The 15,459-nt window shown below is 35.4% G+C and overlaps 2 protein-coding genes across 12 annotated transcripts in view; both read left to right on the top strand.

The window, feature by feature from the left end:
• CF2H8orf89 (chromosome F2 C8orf89 homolog) overlaps positions 1-15,459 on the top strand; it is a 29,420-nt gene that overhangs the window by 6,859 nt on the left and 7,102 nt on the right. For 5 of the 11 annotated variants that reach the window (XM_047842542.1, XM_047842540.1, XM_047842545.1 and 2 more), the window contains exons 2-5: positions 9,782-9,945; positions 11,726-11,867; positions 13,891-13,986; positions 15,214-15,269. In XM_047842542.1, the coding sequence (XP_047698498.1) occupies positions 9,822-9,945; positions 11,726-11,867; positions 13,891-13,986; positions 15,214-15,269 (418 nt within the window). In that variant the 5' untranslated portion in view covers positions 9,782-9,821. Of the gene's footprint in view, positions 1-7,315; positions 7,373-9,778; positions 9,946-11,725; positions 11,868-13,890; positions 13,987-15,213; positions 15,270-15,459 lie in introns of all 11 variants that reach the window. The other 6 variants (XM_047842543.1, XM_047842538.1, XM_047842547.1 and 3 more) reach the window with 4 other exon arrangements.
• RPL7 (ribosomal protein L7) overlaps positions 1-15,459 on the top strand; it is a 30,968-nt gene that overhangs the window by 14,231 nt on the left and 1,278 nt on the right. The window contains exons 7-8 of the mRNA XM_047842535.1: positions 12,411-12,418; positions 12,748-12,749. The gene's annotated coding sequence lies outside the window, so the exon portion shown is untranslated. The remainder of the gene's footprint in view (positions 1-12,410; positions 12,419-12,747; positions 12,750-15,459) is intronic.

Genomic DNA, 15,459 nt, shown 5'->3' with positions numbered 1-15,459 from the left:
TAATCATGATAATTATGATAATAATAGCAGCCATCACATGTTTCTGCATATAAAGACACCTTTACTGCAGTCTGAACTGAAGGTTCGTTTTTGAGAAGTAAAGCAGCATACTAGGCATTTAGCTAGATGCTTTTTTAAAATTACCTTTAAACTTCACAATAACTCTGTAAGGTAGAGCTTATTAGTTCCCTAGGTAGGGAGACTGAGGCATGGAAAGCTTAATAAAATGAATATTTTTCCCTATCCAGGAATAGATGACAGGAATAGGGATTATATAGGTGGATAGGATGTATTGTAAATAAGTTGCTGTCAGAAAAATGGCACCAATAGAATTGCTTCACTCAGGGTTGGCACACACCTTCAATTTGTAAAAAAACCATTATCTGTGAAGTATAATAAAGCAAAGAACAATAAAAGAAGATAAGCCTGTACATGTGTGTGTTATACATATTTAATATATTTAGGTTCATTGCAGTTAATATTCTTATTCACGCTTATAATTCTCATTTTTGGTCGGTTGGGAACCTTTTTAGGTTGATGACTAATGATTATAATCTTCATTGATAGATTACTAGGTCTCTGGAATGGCAGTATGTTCTAGGCTCGTCTTGTACATTTCCTTCCACAGACCTGGAATCAGCTATTTCTTCAAGAGGCCCTGGTTGTCTGTGGCTTAAAAAAAAATTTTTTTAATGTAAATCCAAGTTAGTTAATATATAGTATAATAATGATTTCAGGAGTAGAATTTAGTGATTCATCACTTACATACAACACCCACTGCTCATCCCAACAAGTGTCCTCCTTAATGTCCATCACCCATTTAGCCCATCCCCCCACCCAACACCCTGCCAGCAACCGTTTGTTCTCTGTATTTAAGAGTCTCTTACAGTTTGTCTTCCTCTGTTTTTATATTGTTTTTGCTTTCCTTCCTGTATGTTCATCTGTTTTGTTTCTTAAATTCCACATATGAGTGAAATCATGTACTTGTCTTTTCTGACTTATTTCCCTCAGCATGGTACACTCTAGTTCCATCCATATTGTTGCAAATGGCAAGATTTCATTCTTTTTGATCACCAGTAATATTCCATTGTATATATATACCAAATCTTCTTTATCTGTTCATCTGTCGATGGACATTTGGGCTCTTTTCCATGCTTTGGCTATTGTTGATAATGCTGCTATAAACATTGGGGTGCGTGTGCCCCTTCAAATCAGTGTTTTTGTATTTGTGGGTTTTTTAAGTCACATTTTAATTATTAGTTTTAGTGAACAGAGTTAGAAAACAGTTTTTTTGTCTTTTTTCTTTTTTAGATGAAAGTCTTATACTTCCAATTCGTAGTTGGGACTTCAGGGTTTTTGCTTAATTTTATTGATGTTAAGTCTGTATCTTTTTCTCACACTCTAAAAATCCTGGTTCCCATCAGCACCAGTATAAATGTTCATTTACTCAACCAGCTATCTTGAACTATAAAGTAAATACTATATATTGAGGGCATTGGAGCAGTAAGATAGAAGTGTATGGGGGTCCCTGATATCTTGGCACCGAAGCTTAGGTGTCTGGCCAGACTTTTATCTGAGGAAAAATCTTTTGTTTAAGCACATATTTTGGATTTTCTATCATTTGAAGACTGAATAGTACAGGTAACTACTATGGGTTTCCAATTTTTAAAGGATTAGTGTATGGCAAATGCATTTAATACCAACATGTTACTGAACTTACTATTGTCTTTGATACAGAAGACTTTTCAGAGTATTTTTCTCCCTCAATTGTTACCAAGAATGTCAACAGTTATTACTGTATTGTAGAATTGTGAAGATCTCAATTGTAGTATATTATCCTTTTTTTTGATTTTTAGAACTGGTTTTGAGGGAGTGAATAAATTTTTATGTTTACTTAATAGAATTTTAAAAGTTGTCTCCAACACGTATTTTATATAGGCTATGATGTAGTGTTATGTATTGAATTTTGTCCCCCACCCCAAATTCATATGTCAAAGTCCTAACTCAACCTCTGAATATGACCTTATTTGGAGATAGGATCTTTACAGAGGTAATCAAGTTAATATGAGGTCATTAGAGTGGGCCCTAACCTAGTATGACCAGTGCCCTTATAAAAAGGGGTAATTTGGACACAAGACATGTATAGTGGGAAGGTGATGTGAAGACAAAGGGAGAGGACAGCCTTCTACAAGCTGAGGAGAAAGGCCTGGGACAGATCTTTTACTCACAGCCCTTAGATCAACCCAACCCTATTGACACTGATTTTGAACTTCCAGCCTCCGGAACTGTGAGACCCTAAATTTCTGTTGTTGAAGCCACCCAGTCTGTGGTACTTTGTTATGGAAGCACTGGCAAACTTATATGTATTCTTGTTTTTGTTTTTTTTTTTTTTTTTTTGCACTGTTTCCTTATTCTGCCTGCTGTTGTTTAATAGAAACATTTTTTAAAAAATATTTGATTGTAAAAGATATTTTTGATTCTCGCTCCCCCATCTCCTCCAGGATAATGCTTCATTAGTTCTTTTCCTCTTTTGTATTTTCAATCTCTCCTTTTTGATTGTCTTTATCCTTAGAGGACTATACTCATGCTCAAGAGTCTCTCACGTTTAAATACAGCTCTTTTGGCAGTATGTTGCTCTCTGATGAAATTGGTCATCACTTCCTTTTCTTTTCCTTTTTTATTTTATTTTATTTTTTTAATGTTTTTAAAAATTTATTTTTGAGACAGAGAGAGACAGAGCATGAGCAGGGAAGGGGTAGGGAGAGAGTGAGACACAGAATCCAAAGCAGGCTCCAGGCTCTGAGCTGTCAGCAGAGAGCCAGACGCGGGGCTCGAACTCACGGACTGTGAGATCATGCCCTGAACTGAAGTCGGACGCCCAACTGACTGAGCCACCCAGGCGCCCCTCCTTTTTTTATTTTTAAAGTTCATTCATTCATTCATTCATTCATTATTGAGAGAAAGAGAGAGACCACAGGAGGGGCAGAGAGGGAGAAGGAGAGAGAATCCCAAGCAGGCTCCACACTGCCAGTGTGTAGCCTGATGTGGGGCTTGAACTCATGAACTGTGACATCATGACCTGAGCCAAAGTCAAGAGTCAAACACTTAACCAACTGAGCCACCCAGGCATCCCACCACTTCCTTTTTCTTAAAACTCTCTTTGCCTTTGGTTTTTATTGGCACCCCTTACTTGGTTCTTCTCTTTTGCCAGTCCTTTTTGGTCTTCTCTATGGTCAACAGATTCTTCTTCTGTCTTTCAAATATTAGTTGCCTTGGACTTGCTCTTATTCTTCATAACTCTTCACTTGTACACTCCACTCACCCTGGACAGCCTGATCTGTTCTCAAGGCTCTACCTGTGCTGATGCCTACCAAACTGAATGTCTTGGCTAACCTCACTCCCACCTCTGGATATCCCCTGCTGTGAATGTCACATAGGCACCTCAAACTTGTTTTATGCACAAGTGAATTTCTCTTCTCACTCACACTGGTTCCTCACCCCATCTTCCTAACTTTGTGAATAGTACCAGTCATATAGAGTCCCCAGGTCCTCTGGATGTCACCTCCTTCACCTCTACCCAGCTTGGCTTTCAGTCTGCTGTTTCTTTGGTTTAGGCCTTCACTACTAATGGGTTTTGAATGACTAGATTTAGGAGAAAAGAGAGGTTGTCGCTGTTGCCTACCAGCTTTCTACTTTGTGCCATCGAAGGATGGCAATGTCATGTACTATGTTAGGGAATACTGAGGGAAACAGATTTTGATGGGGTTAACATATTTTGAGGGAAAATATCTAATAAGTAGTCATTTATATGTGCCTATTGCTCAGAAGAGAGGCCTGAAGATACAGATTTAGGATTCTTTGAAGAATGTCAAGGAAGACATTGTCACTCTGGCCATGCTTAACTGCTTGCATTCCTTGTATAGAGCACTCTTTTTGATACCCCTGTGTCATCACCCAGCAGTGACACTCTAGAGTGCCCTGACCCACTCCCCCTGACCTGGATTTGGCTTAAGACTTAGCTTAAGGGTCATCTCCTCAAAGCCTTTCCTGAGAATTAACTACTCCCTTTGTGTTTCCACAGCACCCCTTATGCACCTTTTAACTTGAGATTTACTTTTTACCCAACACCAATATATTTTCTTTCCCACTCAAAACTTTTTGATGGATTTTCAGTGCACCTAGAATAAAATCCAAACTCTTTATGATGTATAAAGCCACAAAATATCTGATACCTGCTCTCTCTCCAGCCTTATCTTATTCCCTTCTTTGTTGTCAGCCATATATGTAATTTAAAATTTTCTAGAAGCCACATTACAAAGGTAAAAAGAGACAGGTAAAATTAATTTAAATAATCTATTTTACTTGATTCAGCATATCCATATATTATCAACATAAAATCAAAATAAAAATGATTAATGAGATGGTTTACATTCTTTTTTTTCCATTCAAAGTCTGAAATCTGCTGTGTATTTCACACTTCCAGTACATCTCACTTCTGACTAGCCACATTTCAAGCGCTCAATAGCCACATATGGCTAGTGGCTATTCTATTGGACAGCATAGAAATTGATCTTTTTCTCCTTTAGAACATGCCAACCTTATTCTGGCTTTGGGCTCTTTGCACCCACTGTTCTCTTTGAGGAGAATTCTCTCCCTCCTTACGTTTTCTCTGAATATCTCTCCTTCTGGTCCGTTTGGATCTCTGCTCAAGACCACCTCATCTATATGGTCTTCCTTAGCTACCCAGTCCAAAGTACTTCCTTCCCCTTGGCACATTGCCATGATGAACTATAGTCAATCCTTAATATTCATGGGTTCTGTATTTGCTAATTCACCTACTCATTAAAATTTATTTGTAATTCAGAAATCAGTAGTTGTGGTGCATTCCCAGTCACTTGCAGACACGTGCAGAGTTGTAAAAAATTTGGGTTGCCTGACATACACTTTGCCACGGAGGTCAAACAAGGTCATAGTCCACCTTCTTGTTACAGTGTTCATACTGTAAGGAAATGTCCTTTTCACTATCTATTGAGTGCCATGTGTTTTTACATGTTTGTGCTTTTTTTGGTGATTTTGCTAGAAGTGTAGTGCTGAAGTTCTGTCTGGTGTTCCTAAGCACAAGAAGATGATGCTGTGTCTTATGGAGAAAATACATGTGTTAGATAAGCTTCCTTCAGGCATGAGTTATACTGCTGTTGGCCATGGGTCTGATGTTAATGACTCAACAATATATATTAAATAAGGTATCTTTAAACAGAAACACACTAAAAAGAAAGTATTGGTCAGTTGATAAAAATGTTGTGACCAGAGGCTCACAGGAACCTAATTTCATATTTCCTCTAGGAGCAGTGGTTCTATATCTGCTACTTTAGCATTTATGGCAACTTTAGAGAACATAACTATTGTGAATAATAAGAATCAGCTATACTTTAGTTGTATTTTATCTAAAGTAAACTTTATTAATTTCTTTGCTCATTTAATGTCTGTCTCCCCTTACTAAGCTTCAGAACAGAGACCTTATCTGGTCCCTGACATAGGATTGTCATAAATGAATGAATAGATGAATAAATAATGAATAATGAACAAATATTTAATTAACATGTCCTTCTAGTTCTAAGCTAGGTTATAAAAAGATAATCTTAATTAAAAAAAAATATTTGGAATATTTTTAATACAAAAAAATGTTTAAACACAACCATGTTTTGAGGTGCCTTGAAAATATAGTAATTGTTTTATAGCTGTTTTAAACAGTTAGTTTATCTCAATCCTGAGTCTCCTTACCATTAATTTGCAAAAGCATTTGTTTTGAGTGAGTTTTTATGGTCTGCCCTAGAACCTAATTAAAAAATCTCTTTCTCTGTGAGGTTTTTCTATCAGCCCTTTTTATTTTTTAATTTTTTTTAAAGTTTATTTATTTTGAGAGAGAGAGAGAACATGTACACAAGCAGGGGAGGGGCAGAGAGAGAGGGAGAGAATCCCAAGCAGGCTCCTTGCCGGCAGACACAGGGCTCAAACCCACGAACTGTGAGATTATGACCTGAGCCGAAATCAAGAGTTGGATGCTCAACCAACTGAACCACCCAGGTGCCCCACTCCTTTTTATTTTTTAAGACTTATAAAGTAACCTTAATTTTTCTCCCTCCACTATAGTTGGTTATGTTTTGAGGAAACATCGGATCAAAAATGTGTGTGTGTGTGTGTGTGTGTGTGTGTGTGTGTGTGTTTCCCAGCACATTCCTTAAGTTGTACATTCTTGCACCTGTGGGCTTTTTTACTCCTTTTAATTAAGGAAAATTTCAAACATAGACAAAAAACTGTAGAGATAATAGTATGATGAACCCTCTTGTATTCATTGTGTGAACCTTTTTAAAAATACTCCATGTTAAGAAAGTTTTCTCTTAACCTGGTTTGGAAAATATCCCCAGAGGCATTTAATTGTTAGTCTCTGGTTGTTTCTTCTGTCCTGATAGAGAGGTTACTAAGAAGAGAAGGAGGGTCTGCCTTGGGGCTGAAAGAAAACTCTCTGGTCATTTTCACCTTTACAAGTAAAAGGAGAAAGAAGGACTTAGAAAAGAGTATGGACTGTGATTCTAAGAGTCTTTTAAGACTTTGAAAATTATAATTTACTCCATATTTGTCATTTAAAAAAATTTTTTTTAATTAAAATTTTAGTTAACATACAGCGCAATATTGGTTTCAGGAGTAGAATTCAGTGATTTATTGCTTACACATATTTTTTAACATTTTAATTTTTTTGTGGTAACATGAGATTTACCCTCTTAACATATTTTTAAGTGTAAAATACAGTATTGTTGTCTATAGGTACAATGTTGAACAGCAGATCTCTAGAATTTACTCATCTTGCATAATCGAAACTTTATACCCACTAATTAGTAGCTCCCCATTTTCTCCTCCCCCCAACCCCTGGAAACTACCATTCTGTGCTTCTATGAGTTTGACTATTTTAGATACCTCATATAAGTGGAATCTTGCAGTATTTGTCTTTCTATGACTGGCTTATTTCACTCAGCAGAATGTCCTCAAGGTTCATCATGTTGTTACATATTTCAAGATTTTATTCTTTTTCTGTGGCTGATTAATATCTCATTGTGTGTGTGTGTGTGTGTGTGTGTGTATATATATATATATATATATATATATATATATATATACCACGTATATATACCACAGATATATATACCACATATGTGGTATATATATCTCATTGTGTGTGTATATGTGTATATATATATATATATATACATATATATATATGTATATATATATATACACCACATTTTCTTTATTCATTCAGGTGTTGATGGATTTTTAGATTGTTTTCACATCTTGGCCATTGTAAAGAGTGCCAACAGTGAGTATGGGAGTGCCGGTATCTCTTCGATATTCTGATTTCAGTTATTTTGGGTTAATACCCAGAAGTGGGATTGCTGGATCCTAGGGTAGTTCTACTTTTACTTTTTGAGGAACCTCCATACTCTTTTCCATAGTGGCTGCACCATTTTGCATTTCCACCAATAGTGGACAACAGTTCCAATTTCTCTACATCCTCATCAATACCTGTCTTTAAGAAAATTTTTTTAGGGCGCCTGGGTGGCTCATTCGGTAAAGTGTCTGACTCTTGATTTCAGCTCAGGTCATGATCTCGAGGGTCATGGGATCAAGCCCCACATCAGGCTCTGTGCTGACAGTGTGGAGCCTGCTTGGGGTTCTCTCCCTTTCTCTGTTCCCCTCCCCTGCTAGCACTTACTCTCTCTTTCTCTCTTAAAATAAATAAACATTAAACAATTTTTTTCTAGTAGCCATCATAATAGGTGTTAGGTGGTATCTCACTGTGCTTTTGATTTGCATTGCCCTGATGGTTAATGACATTGAGCATCTTTTCATATACCTTTTGGCCATTTGTATGTCTTCTTTGAAGAAATGTCTATTCAAGTCCAAGCCCATTTTTAACCAAGGTTATTAGTTTAGTTTAGTTTTGTTTTGCTTTGAAGTTATATATTTTGGATATTAGCCCCTTATCAGATATATGATTTGCAAATATTTTCTTCCTAATGTTTTTCTCCAGAGGTTTCCTTTTCACTCTGTTGATTGCTTCCTTTGCTATGCAGAAGCTTTTTAGTTTTATGTAGGTCCCACTTATCTATTTTTTGCTTTTATTTCCTGGGTCTTTGGTGTTATATCCATAAAATCCTTGCAAGATCAATGTCATGAAGATTTTCCCCTATGTTTTCTTATAGGAGTTTTACAGTTTTAGGTCTTAGGTTTAAGTCTTTAATCTATTTTGACTTGATTTTTGTACATGATGTAAGGTAAGGGTTCAGTTTCATTCTTTTGCATGTGGATAACTAGTTTTTCCAATGACATTTGTTGAAGACATTGCCTTTTCCTTATTGTGTACCCCTTGGTATCCTTGTCAAAGATCAGCTGACTGTATACATGTCGATTTACTTCTGGATTCTATTCTTCCTGTGGTCTGTTTTTTCTAACAGTACCATATTGTTTTAATTACTTTAGCTTTGTGATATATTTTGCAATTAGGAAGTTTGATGCCTCCAGCTTGATCTTCTTTCCAAGATTGTTTTGGCTATCTAGGGTCCTTTGTGAAGCCATATGAATTTTTGACTTGTTTTACTATTTATGTAAAAAATGCATTGGGATTTCAATTGCATTGAATCTGTTGATCATTTGGGGTAGTATGGTTATTTGGACAAAATTAAGTTCCAGTTTATAAACATGAGGGATGTCTTTCCATTTGTTTTTGTCTTTAATTTTTCATCACTGTTTTTCAGTGTATAAGTTGTTCTCTCCTTGGTTAAGTTTATTCCTAAGTATTTTTTTCTTTCTGATGCTATTGTAAATTTGGTTGTTTTCCTAATTTCCTTTTCAGATAGTTTATTGTCAGTGTATAAAAGTGCAAGTGATTTTTGTTTATTGATTTTGTATCCTGCAACTTTGTTGAATTCCTTTATTTGTTCTATCATTTTTTGGTGGAGTCTTTAGGGTTTCTGTCATCTGTATATAGGGATGGTTTTACTTCTTTTCCAGTCTAGATTCCTTTTTTTCCCTGATTACTCTGGCTATTACTTATAGTTGAATAGAAGCGGTAAGAGTGGTCATCCTTGCCTTATTCCTTACCTTAGAGGAAAAGCTTTTGATTCTTCACCATTGATTGTGCCATTAATTGTGGACTTTTCATGTATAGCCTTTATAATGTTGAGCTAATTTCTCTCTATTACTAGTTTGTTGGGATTTTTATCATGAAAGAGTGTGGAATTTTATCAAATGCTTTTTCTGCATCTATTGAGATGATCATGTGATTTTTTTTTATCCTTTATTCTATTAAAGTGGTATATCACATTAATTTTGGGGTGTTGAACCATCCTTGCATCCCAGAGATAAGTACCACTTGGTTATTGTGTATAATGGTAATATATTTGAGAGAGTCCTAAGCATTTTATTGTCTTGTACACAATAACTTGCCATTGGACTTCAGTTTTTTTTATATTGCTAAATATCTGTGACCTAGGATTTGAAAGAATTCATTAAAATGTTTTAAATGACTCCTACTATCTCTTTTAGCTACATTATTAAAGGCCTCTTACTTTAAAATCCCAAGAATATGTGTTTACATGTTATAAGTGAACTTTTCTTGTAAGTCTATGTTAGTATTTACTCTGCATGATGGAAAACAAATTAGAAAGAGTATTTATCTCTGCAATACTTTTTTTTTTTTGTATTTTGTGTCCTGTATCTGAAGCAGCATCTCACTTTCATCAACACTGCTGAAAGAAGAAGAAACAATGCCAGTGTTATCCCCTGAAATCAAATTTGATACTTCTAATGTCACCAGAAATTCCCTTGACTGTTTTCTGTTTGAGAGTAGTTGGAAGAAAGCAGTTTTGGAAACACAAAAAATGAAGAAAGGTAACTTGTTTTTTTACAATTATTTTGCTGAAGAAAATATAACAATAGTGCCTTCAATTTACACATGTATTTTTTTTAAGCAGTCAAGAGACATAATTTTTGTAACATTTATGTCAGGATAATTTCCTGAGCTTATGGAAAATAAAAATGGAAGCAAATTAGAATTAATTTACTTCATGTATTTCTGTAATCATGATGGAAGCAAATTTTGAAGAACTACTTCTCTTGATATCAGTGCAGTAATATCTCCATTGAGTCATTCTACTTTTCCTAAATTGTGTTTGTTTTTAAGCACCTCAAGTTGGTTTTTATGTTTTAAGAAACCCAAATCTTTGACGGCACCTTTTTGTATTAGTAATTCTAACCAAAACTGGTTTTTGTGTGAGTTATATGGAAAGTATCTTATATTCTATAGATGCTCGATAAAGACTGATTTGAGGACTTTTGATATGTGTATGAATGTATTAATAGCTTAATTTTAATTTATATTTCAAGTTATAATTGTATTATCTTATTTATCCTGAATTCTGTCTTCAGCTTTTTAAGTAGAGATGTAATTCTTCAAAATCACAAAATTCAAACTCCCCAACCCATTTCATCACTCCTGGTTTTGAATGTGTTGCTCTATTTCTTCAACGTTTTCACTAGATTCCCATTAAAGATACTTTAGTTTATCTGCCCTTTTATACCCAAATATAATTGCTGAAAAGAAAATTTGTATGTTTTTTGATCAGGAGAAGCAATTTTTTTTTCCAAATGAGAAAATATCAAACGTTGCAAAATAGCATTTGGAACATTTAATATAACTCCAGTCCCATTAGATACTATTTTTATTCCTGTGCTAGACTTACTTAGTAGGGAAAGCTTAAGGGGCATCTGGGTGGCTCATCAGTTAAGTGTCCGGCTCCTGATTTTAGCTCAGGTTATGATCTCAGGGTCAAGGGATCAAGCCCCGCATCAGGGTCTGCATTGAGCATGGAGTCTGCTTGGGACTCTCTTTCCCGCTCTCTCTGCCCCCCCCCCCCCCCCCCCCCCGCTTAAAACAAAAAAAGAGAGAGGGGAAGTTTAAAAACCAATTCTCAACATTTAATTTAAAGATCACCCGAACCTTTAATTTCTTAATCTGTTTTTTTTCCATTCATTGCCTTCATTTTGAAATTGTGTTTTGTTTTGTTTTAATAATTTGACAGTGTCTTTGTCCAATTTTATGTGAGGTCAATAGGAGAAGCAATCTTGATGCTTCAGTGTTAGTGTTCCTAGATTTGGTATGAAATTTTGCAGAGAGAAAATTAAAATCAATGCCTGAAGTAAAATTCATTTATCTGTCATTGCTAGCTCAATAATCATGTATTTATACCTCTTACTTTACATAAAAGCAGGAAGGTAGAAAGATTTAAAATAGCAGGTAATATAAGAGTCTTAAAAGTGCTTTTAAACTCTATTTCAACATAAATGTCTCTAATATTCTGGAAATTATAATTATATAAAATAATGAGGCAGGGGACAGTGAGGACTGGGAGATCCATGAAGCTGTCCTTTTTCCTTATTCTACTTCTCAATCAGCCCCTTAATCATCTCTTCCCTACAGTCCCTATAGTAGGAGTTAAAAGGTATTCTCTTGGGAAAGACACTAGATAAATTACAGTAGCTTTATTTTTCTCTACTTAATGACTGATTTAGGATATTGTATTATGTGTTTTAGTATGTCACAAAAGAAGACATTTCATGAAGAAATAATATAGTTGATTATGATACTATTTTTAATTTGAATACACCACAGCATTTGGTCTAGAAGAGCTCAAAGAATGTGTCAAAATGCCATATTTACCAGGACTGCAAAGTTGCCAAAAAAGTGTAAGTTCAAGTCCACTGGAAGTTCATCCAAGACTGCTGCATACTGATACCGAGATGCCTCCAGTCAGGTACACCATTTCTACTCAATTCTCTTTCATTTGACATTTATTTGTAGTAACAGCTAAATATAGAGGTTTTCCTGGCTAGTGAATTTAATTCTTTCTTGCCCACTAATATTTTTTTTCATAAAAGATTTAATTTTTTAAATCTAAGGTAGCAGTTTTATTCAGTTTGACAAGTAGGCACTTTTCTCAGTTTTCAAGTGACATTTCCTGAAAGGATTTAAGGAAATCCTTTGAAAGTATTTGTTGCCCTAGAATAGATTGCCTATGAGAATACTGAGATTTTTCACAATGACAATAAATGAACTCTTTGCAATATTTTGTTTATAGTTTGACTAATGTAGTGTGAGGGGAGATTCTAAATGAGATGTCAGCCTAATGAAAACCCTGCACTGACTATCAGAATGGAGTTTGTCAGCCAGAAAAGTCCCACCCACTTTGAATATTGGTGTTTAAAAACATTATCGTAATTGCCTTCCTTTTTATAAATCAGACTGACTGACGTACCATTAAAAGAAAACCCCTTTCTCCAAAGGGATCTATAGTAAGACAGTCTCGTACTCTATTTTGTTGCTGCTTTGGTTTATTTATTTATTCATCAGGTATTTATTGCATGTCTAGTACTTGTTCACTCTGCCAGCCTGAAAAAGACGAAGCATTTATAGTCGTCTGTGTTGTTACTCTCTTTAGGGGAAAATTTATGTTTTCATATTCTTTTCCTGCTATAGTGTGCTTTAAAGTCAGCTAGTTATATGTAGCACACAAATATCGAAGTCTTAGAATATATTTCTTGAGCTTTCCACTAGTGTTACTGTTCTTGCTAATTACTCTTGAAATAAATTTTGGTCATATAAATGGAGAACTACAATATGCTAAAAATGAAAAGTTGTGCATTATTTATGAAATTATGAAAACAAATAAGAACTTTGAAGAAAATTTGGAAAAAGAAAAACAATGCTTTGATAATATACCTATCCTCACATATCCATTTTTATTATTGGGTGTTGGTTCTCTTTTCTTCCTCATTTTCATGGACTTTTATTTTAGCTGTGATTTTAGTGTACTTACAATTTTTTACTCTGCCTTTTTAACTTATTATCACATATATTCACTTTTTCAGGTCAGTGCATAATCTTCAGACAGTCCTTACTGGCTACATTATATCCCACTGATAGATCCATGGTTTATTTAACCATTTCCTATCATTGTACTTACAAGTTGCTTTGACTTTTTGGTTTCCTAAGTAATATCACAATGAACAACAGCATACATGAAGCCTTTCCTATCATTTTTAATATTATCTGAGGGCGGGTTTCCAAGCTATAAAAATATTAAAAGCAAAATTACTTTTTCTTCCATGAGTCAATGATGCAATAAGGCAGATTGAGGGATAGTGGAAGAGAAAGAGTAAGCTGCTGGTGGAGTAGATAATGGGAAAAGAGGAGGGATGGCAGGGATAGAAAGGAGAGAGGCTTTTGGAAACATGAGTAAAATACCTGCTTAAGGACAGTGAGTTTCCATCTTTACTGACACACCTGTGTCCCTAACATTCACCTCACTCTTGTCATTTTCATCGGGAGCCCCAGGGCCCTTTGAGGAGGGTGTAGGACTGCCTCTGGCAATGGACTTTTCTTGGTACAGACCAGTCTTGTTACCCTTCTTCCAATGCATATGATCCATCTTTAAGAAACTGGAAGCCCCGAAAGCACTCCTTGTATTAGCCCAATTACCTCTTAATTTTAAGTCTTCATTTTACTTCCTACTGTTTTCACTCTATTTCAGTTTTTTTTCTTCCCATTTGCAATTTAGCTGTCTGTGCAATGACTCCTCACCATTTTACATGGACTCAAGTGTGAATTTATGTAGTCAGTGAGAGATCATTTCAATATATTAAATTCATGCTATGACAAGTATCCTTCATATACGAAGTACAAGAATGGTGGCTTCGTGCCATCATGTTTATGAAGTGCTTGGCAAACGTAAATGTTAGTTCTCTTCACTGTCTTTGAAACAAGTGTCTTTATTTTAGCCCTTCTGGTGACAACCTGTCGAGTTGCCTGCAAGTATTTTATTCTCCTCTGCATATTGCACAGTGTCCTGTGAGGGAACAGCCATGGCAAAGCAGGAAAGTAACTCATTTTTCTTTGTCTTGTGTACAACCCCTTAATACCTTGTTTCCCTCCATATGAATATTTGTGAACATTTGTTTTTAAAATGTGGATAAAAGTTTGTGTTTTCAAATTTCTTTAATTATAATCATATATTTTCAATGACTTTCAAGGCACATTCTGGTAATATAACTGATAGCGGTAATCCTAGAGGTAAAGGGCATCTAAAAGTTCTGGCTGACTTCTAAAGTTTAATATAGTTACAGGGAGTTTGCAGTTCGCATGGATTATCTCCCCCACAGCAGATTCAATCATGACACACTTCCTCTAATAACCCACTTGTTATGTAGGTCTGTTCCAGTAAGAACAAAAGTTAATTAAGATAAAATTCAGATTTTATGGTGATTAATAGGTAAAATGTGCACAAATAAGTGATAGTTGATGTTTGGCATATCTAGATACTCTCTTAATCTAATCTTGACTACCTTCCTCTTAGCATTCCTGAATCATGATTAGATAAAGTTAAGATAAAAATAAGATAAATAGGGGAGCCTGGCTGGCTCAGTTGGTTAAGCATCCGACCCTTAGTTTCGGCTCAGTTCATGATCTCATAGCTTCGTGGGTTCAAGCCCTGCCTGGGGATCCACACTGAGTGTGGAGTCTGCTTGGGATCCTCTCTCTCCCTCTCTGCCCCTCCCCAACTTGCACTGTCTCTGTTTCTCTCAAAATAAACAAATAATTAATAAACTTAAAAAAATAAGATAAATATGGGGAAAGTTAGACATAACACTTACCTACTGGTAAAATTTATTAACAAAAACAGACGGATTGAGTTGGTTCATATCTGCTTCTGATTGGATTAGTTACAATAGAATGAATTCGCCTTCTTTAATGTTTATTCATTTTCCATGTGATGTCTTTCACCAAGTGAGACAACTTCTTATCTCTTACTATGTATTTTAAATTAGTGTACTCTGGGGCGTCTGGGTGGCTCAGCTGGTTAAGTGTAAGGGTCCAACTTTGGCTGAAGTCATGAGTTCAAGCCCCACATCTGATTGTTTGTTGTCAGCACAGGACCTACTTCCTATCCTCTGTCTCCCTCCCTCTCTCCCCCTCCCTGTTTGTGCATGCTCGCTCTCTCTCTCTCTCTCTCTCTCAAAAATAAGTAAACATTAAAATTTTTTTTAAAAATTAGTGTACTGTGGATTTATATAAACTTATTTTATGAAAATATATAATTTTAGGACAAGGAAGACTAAGGAGACATGCACTGTAGTACCAATTCAGGAGAGACCAAAGGGTAAGTTGGCTCATTTTTTTTCTCCTACTACATGTAATAGGTTGTCTAATGTTTATATTTTTAACTTCCTTTCTTTCCACTGATTTAATTGCTTTGTTCTGTTAATGCTTCTTTTAAGCTTTGTCTATTTTGTAAACTTAGTGGGTGCTATGTCCCATGTGCACATACCTTTATTATCTCAGGACCCTGG

The sequence above is a fragment of the Prionailurus viverrinus genome, chromosome F2, assembly GCF_022837055.1.
Source record: "Prionailurus viverrinus isolate Anna chromosome F2, UM_Priviv_1.0, whole genome shotgun sequence".
Classification (NCBI taxonomy): Eukaryota; Metazoa; Chordata; class Mammalia; order Carnivora; family Felidae; genus Prionailurus; species Prionailurus viverrinus.
This window is presented reverse-complemented; position numbering and strand designations above follow the sequence as displayed.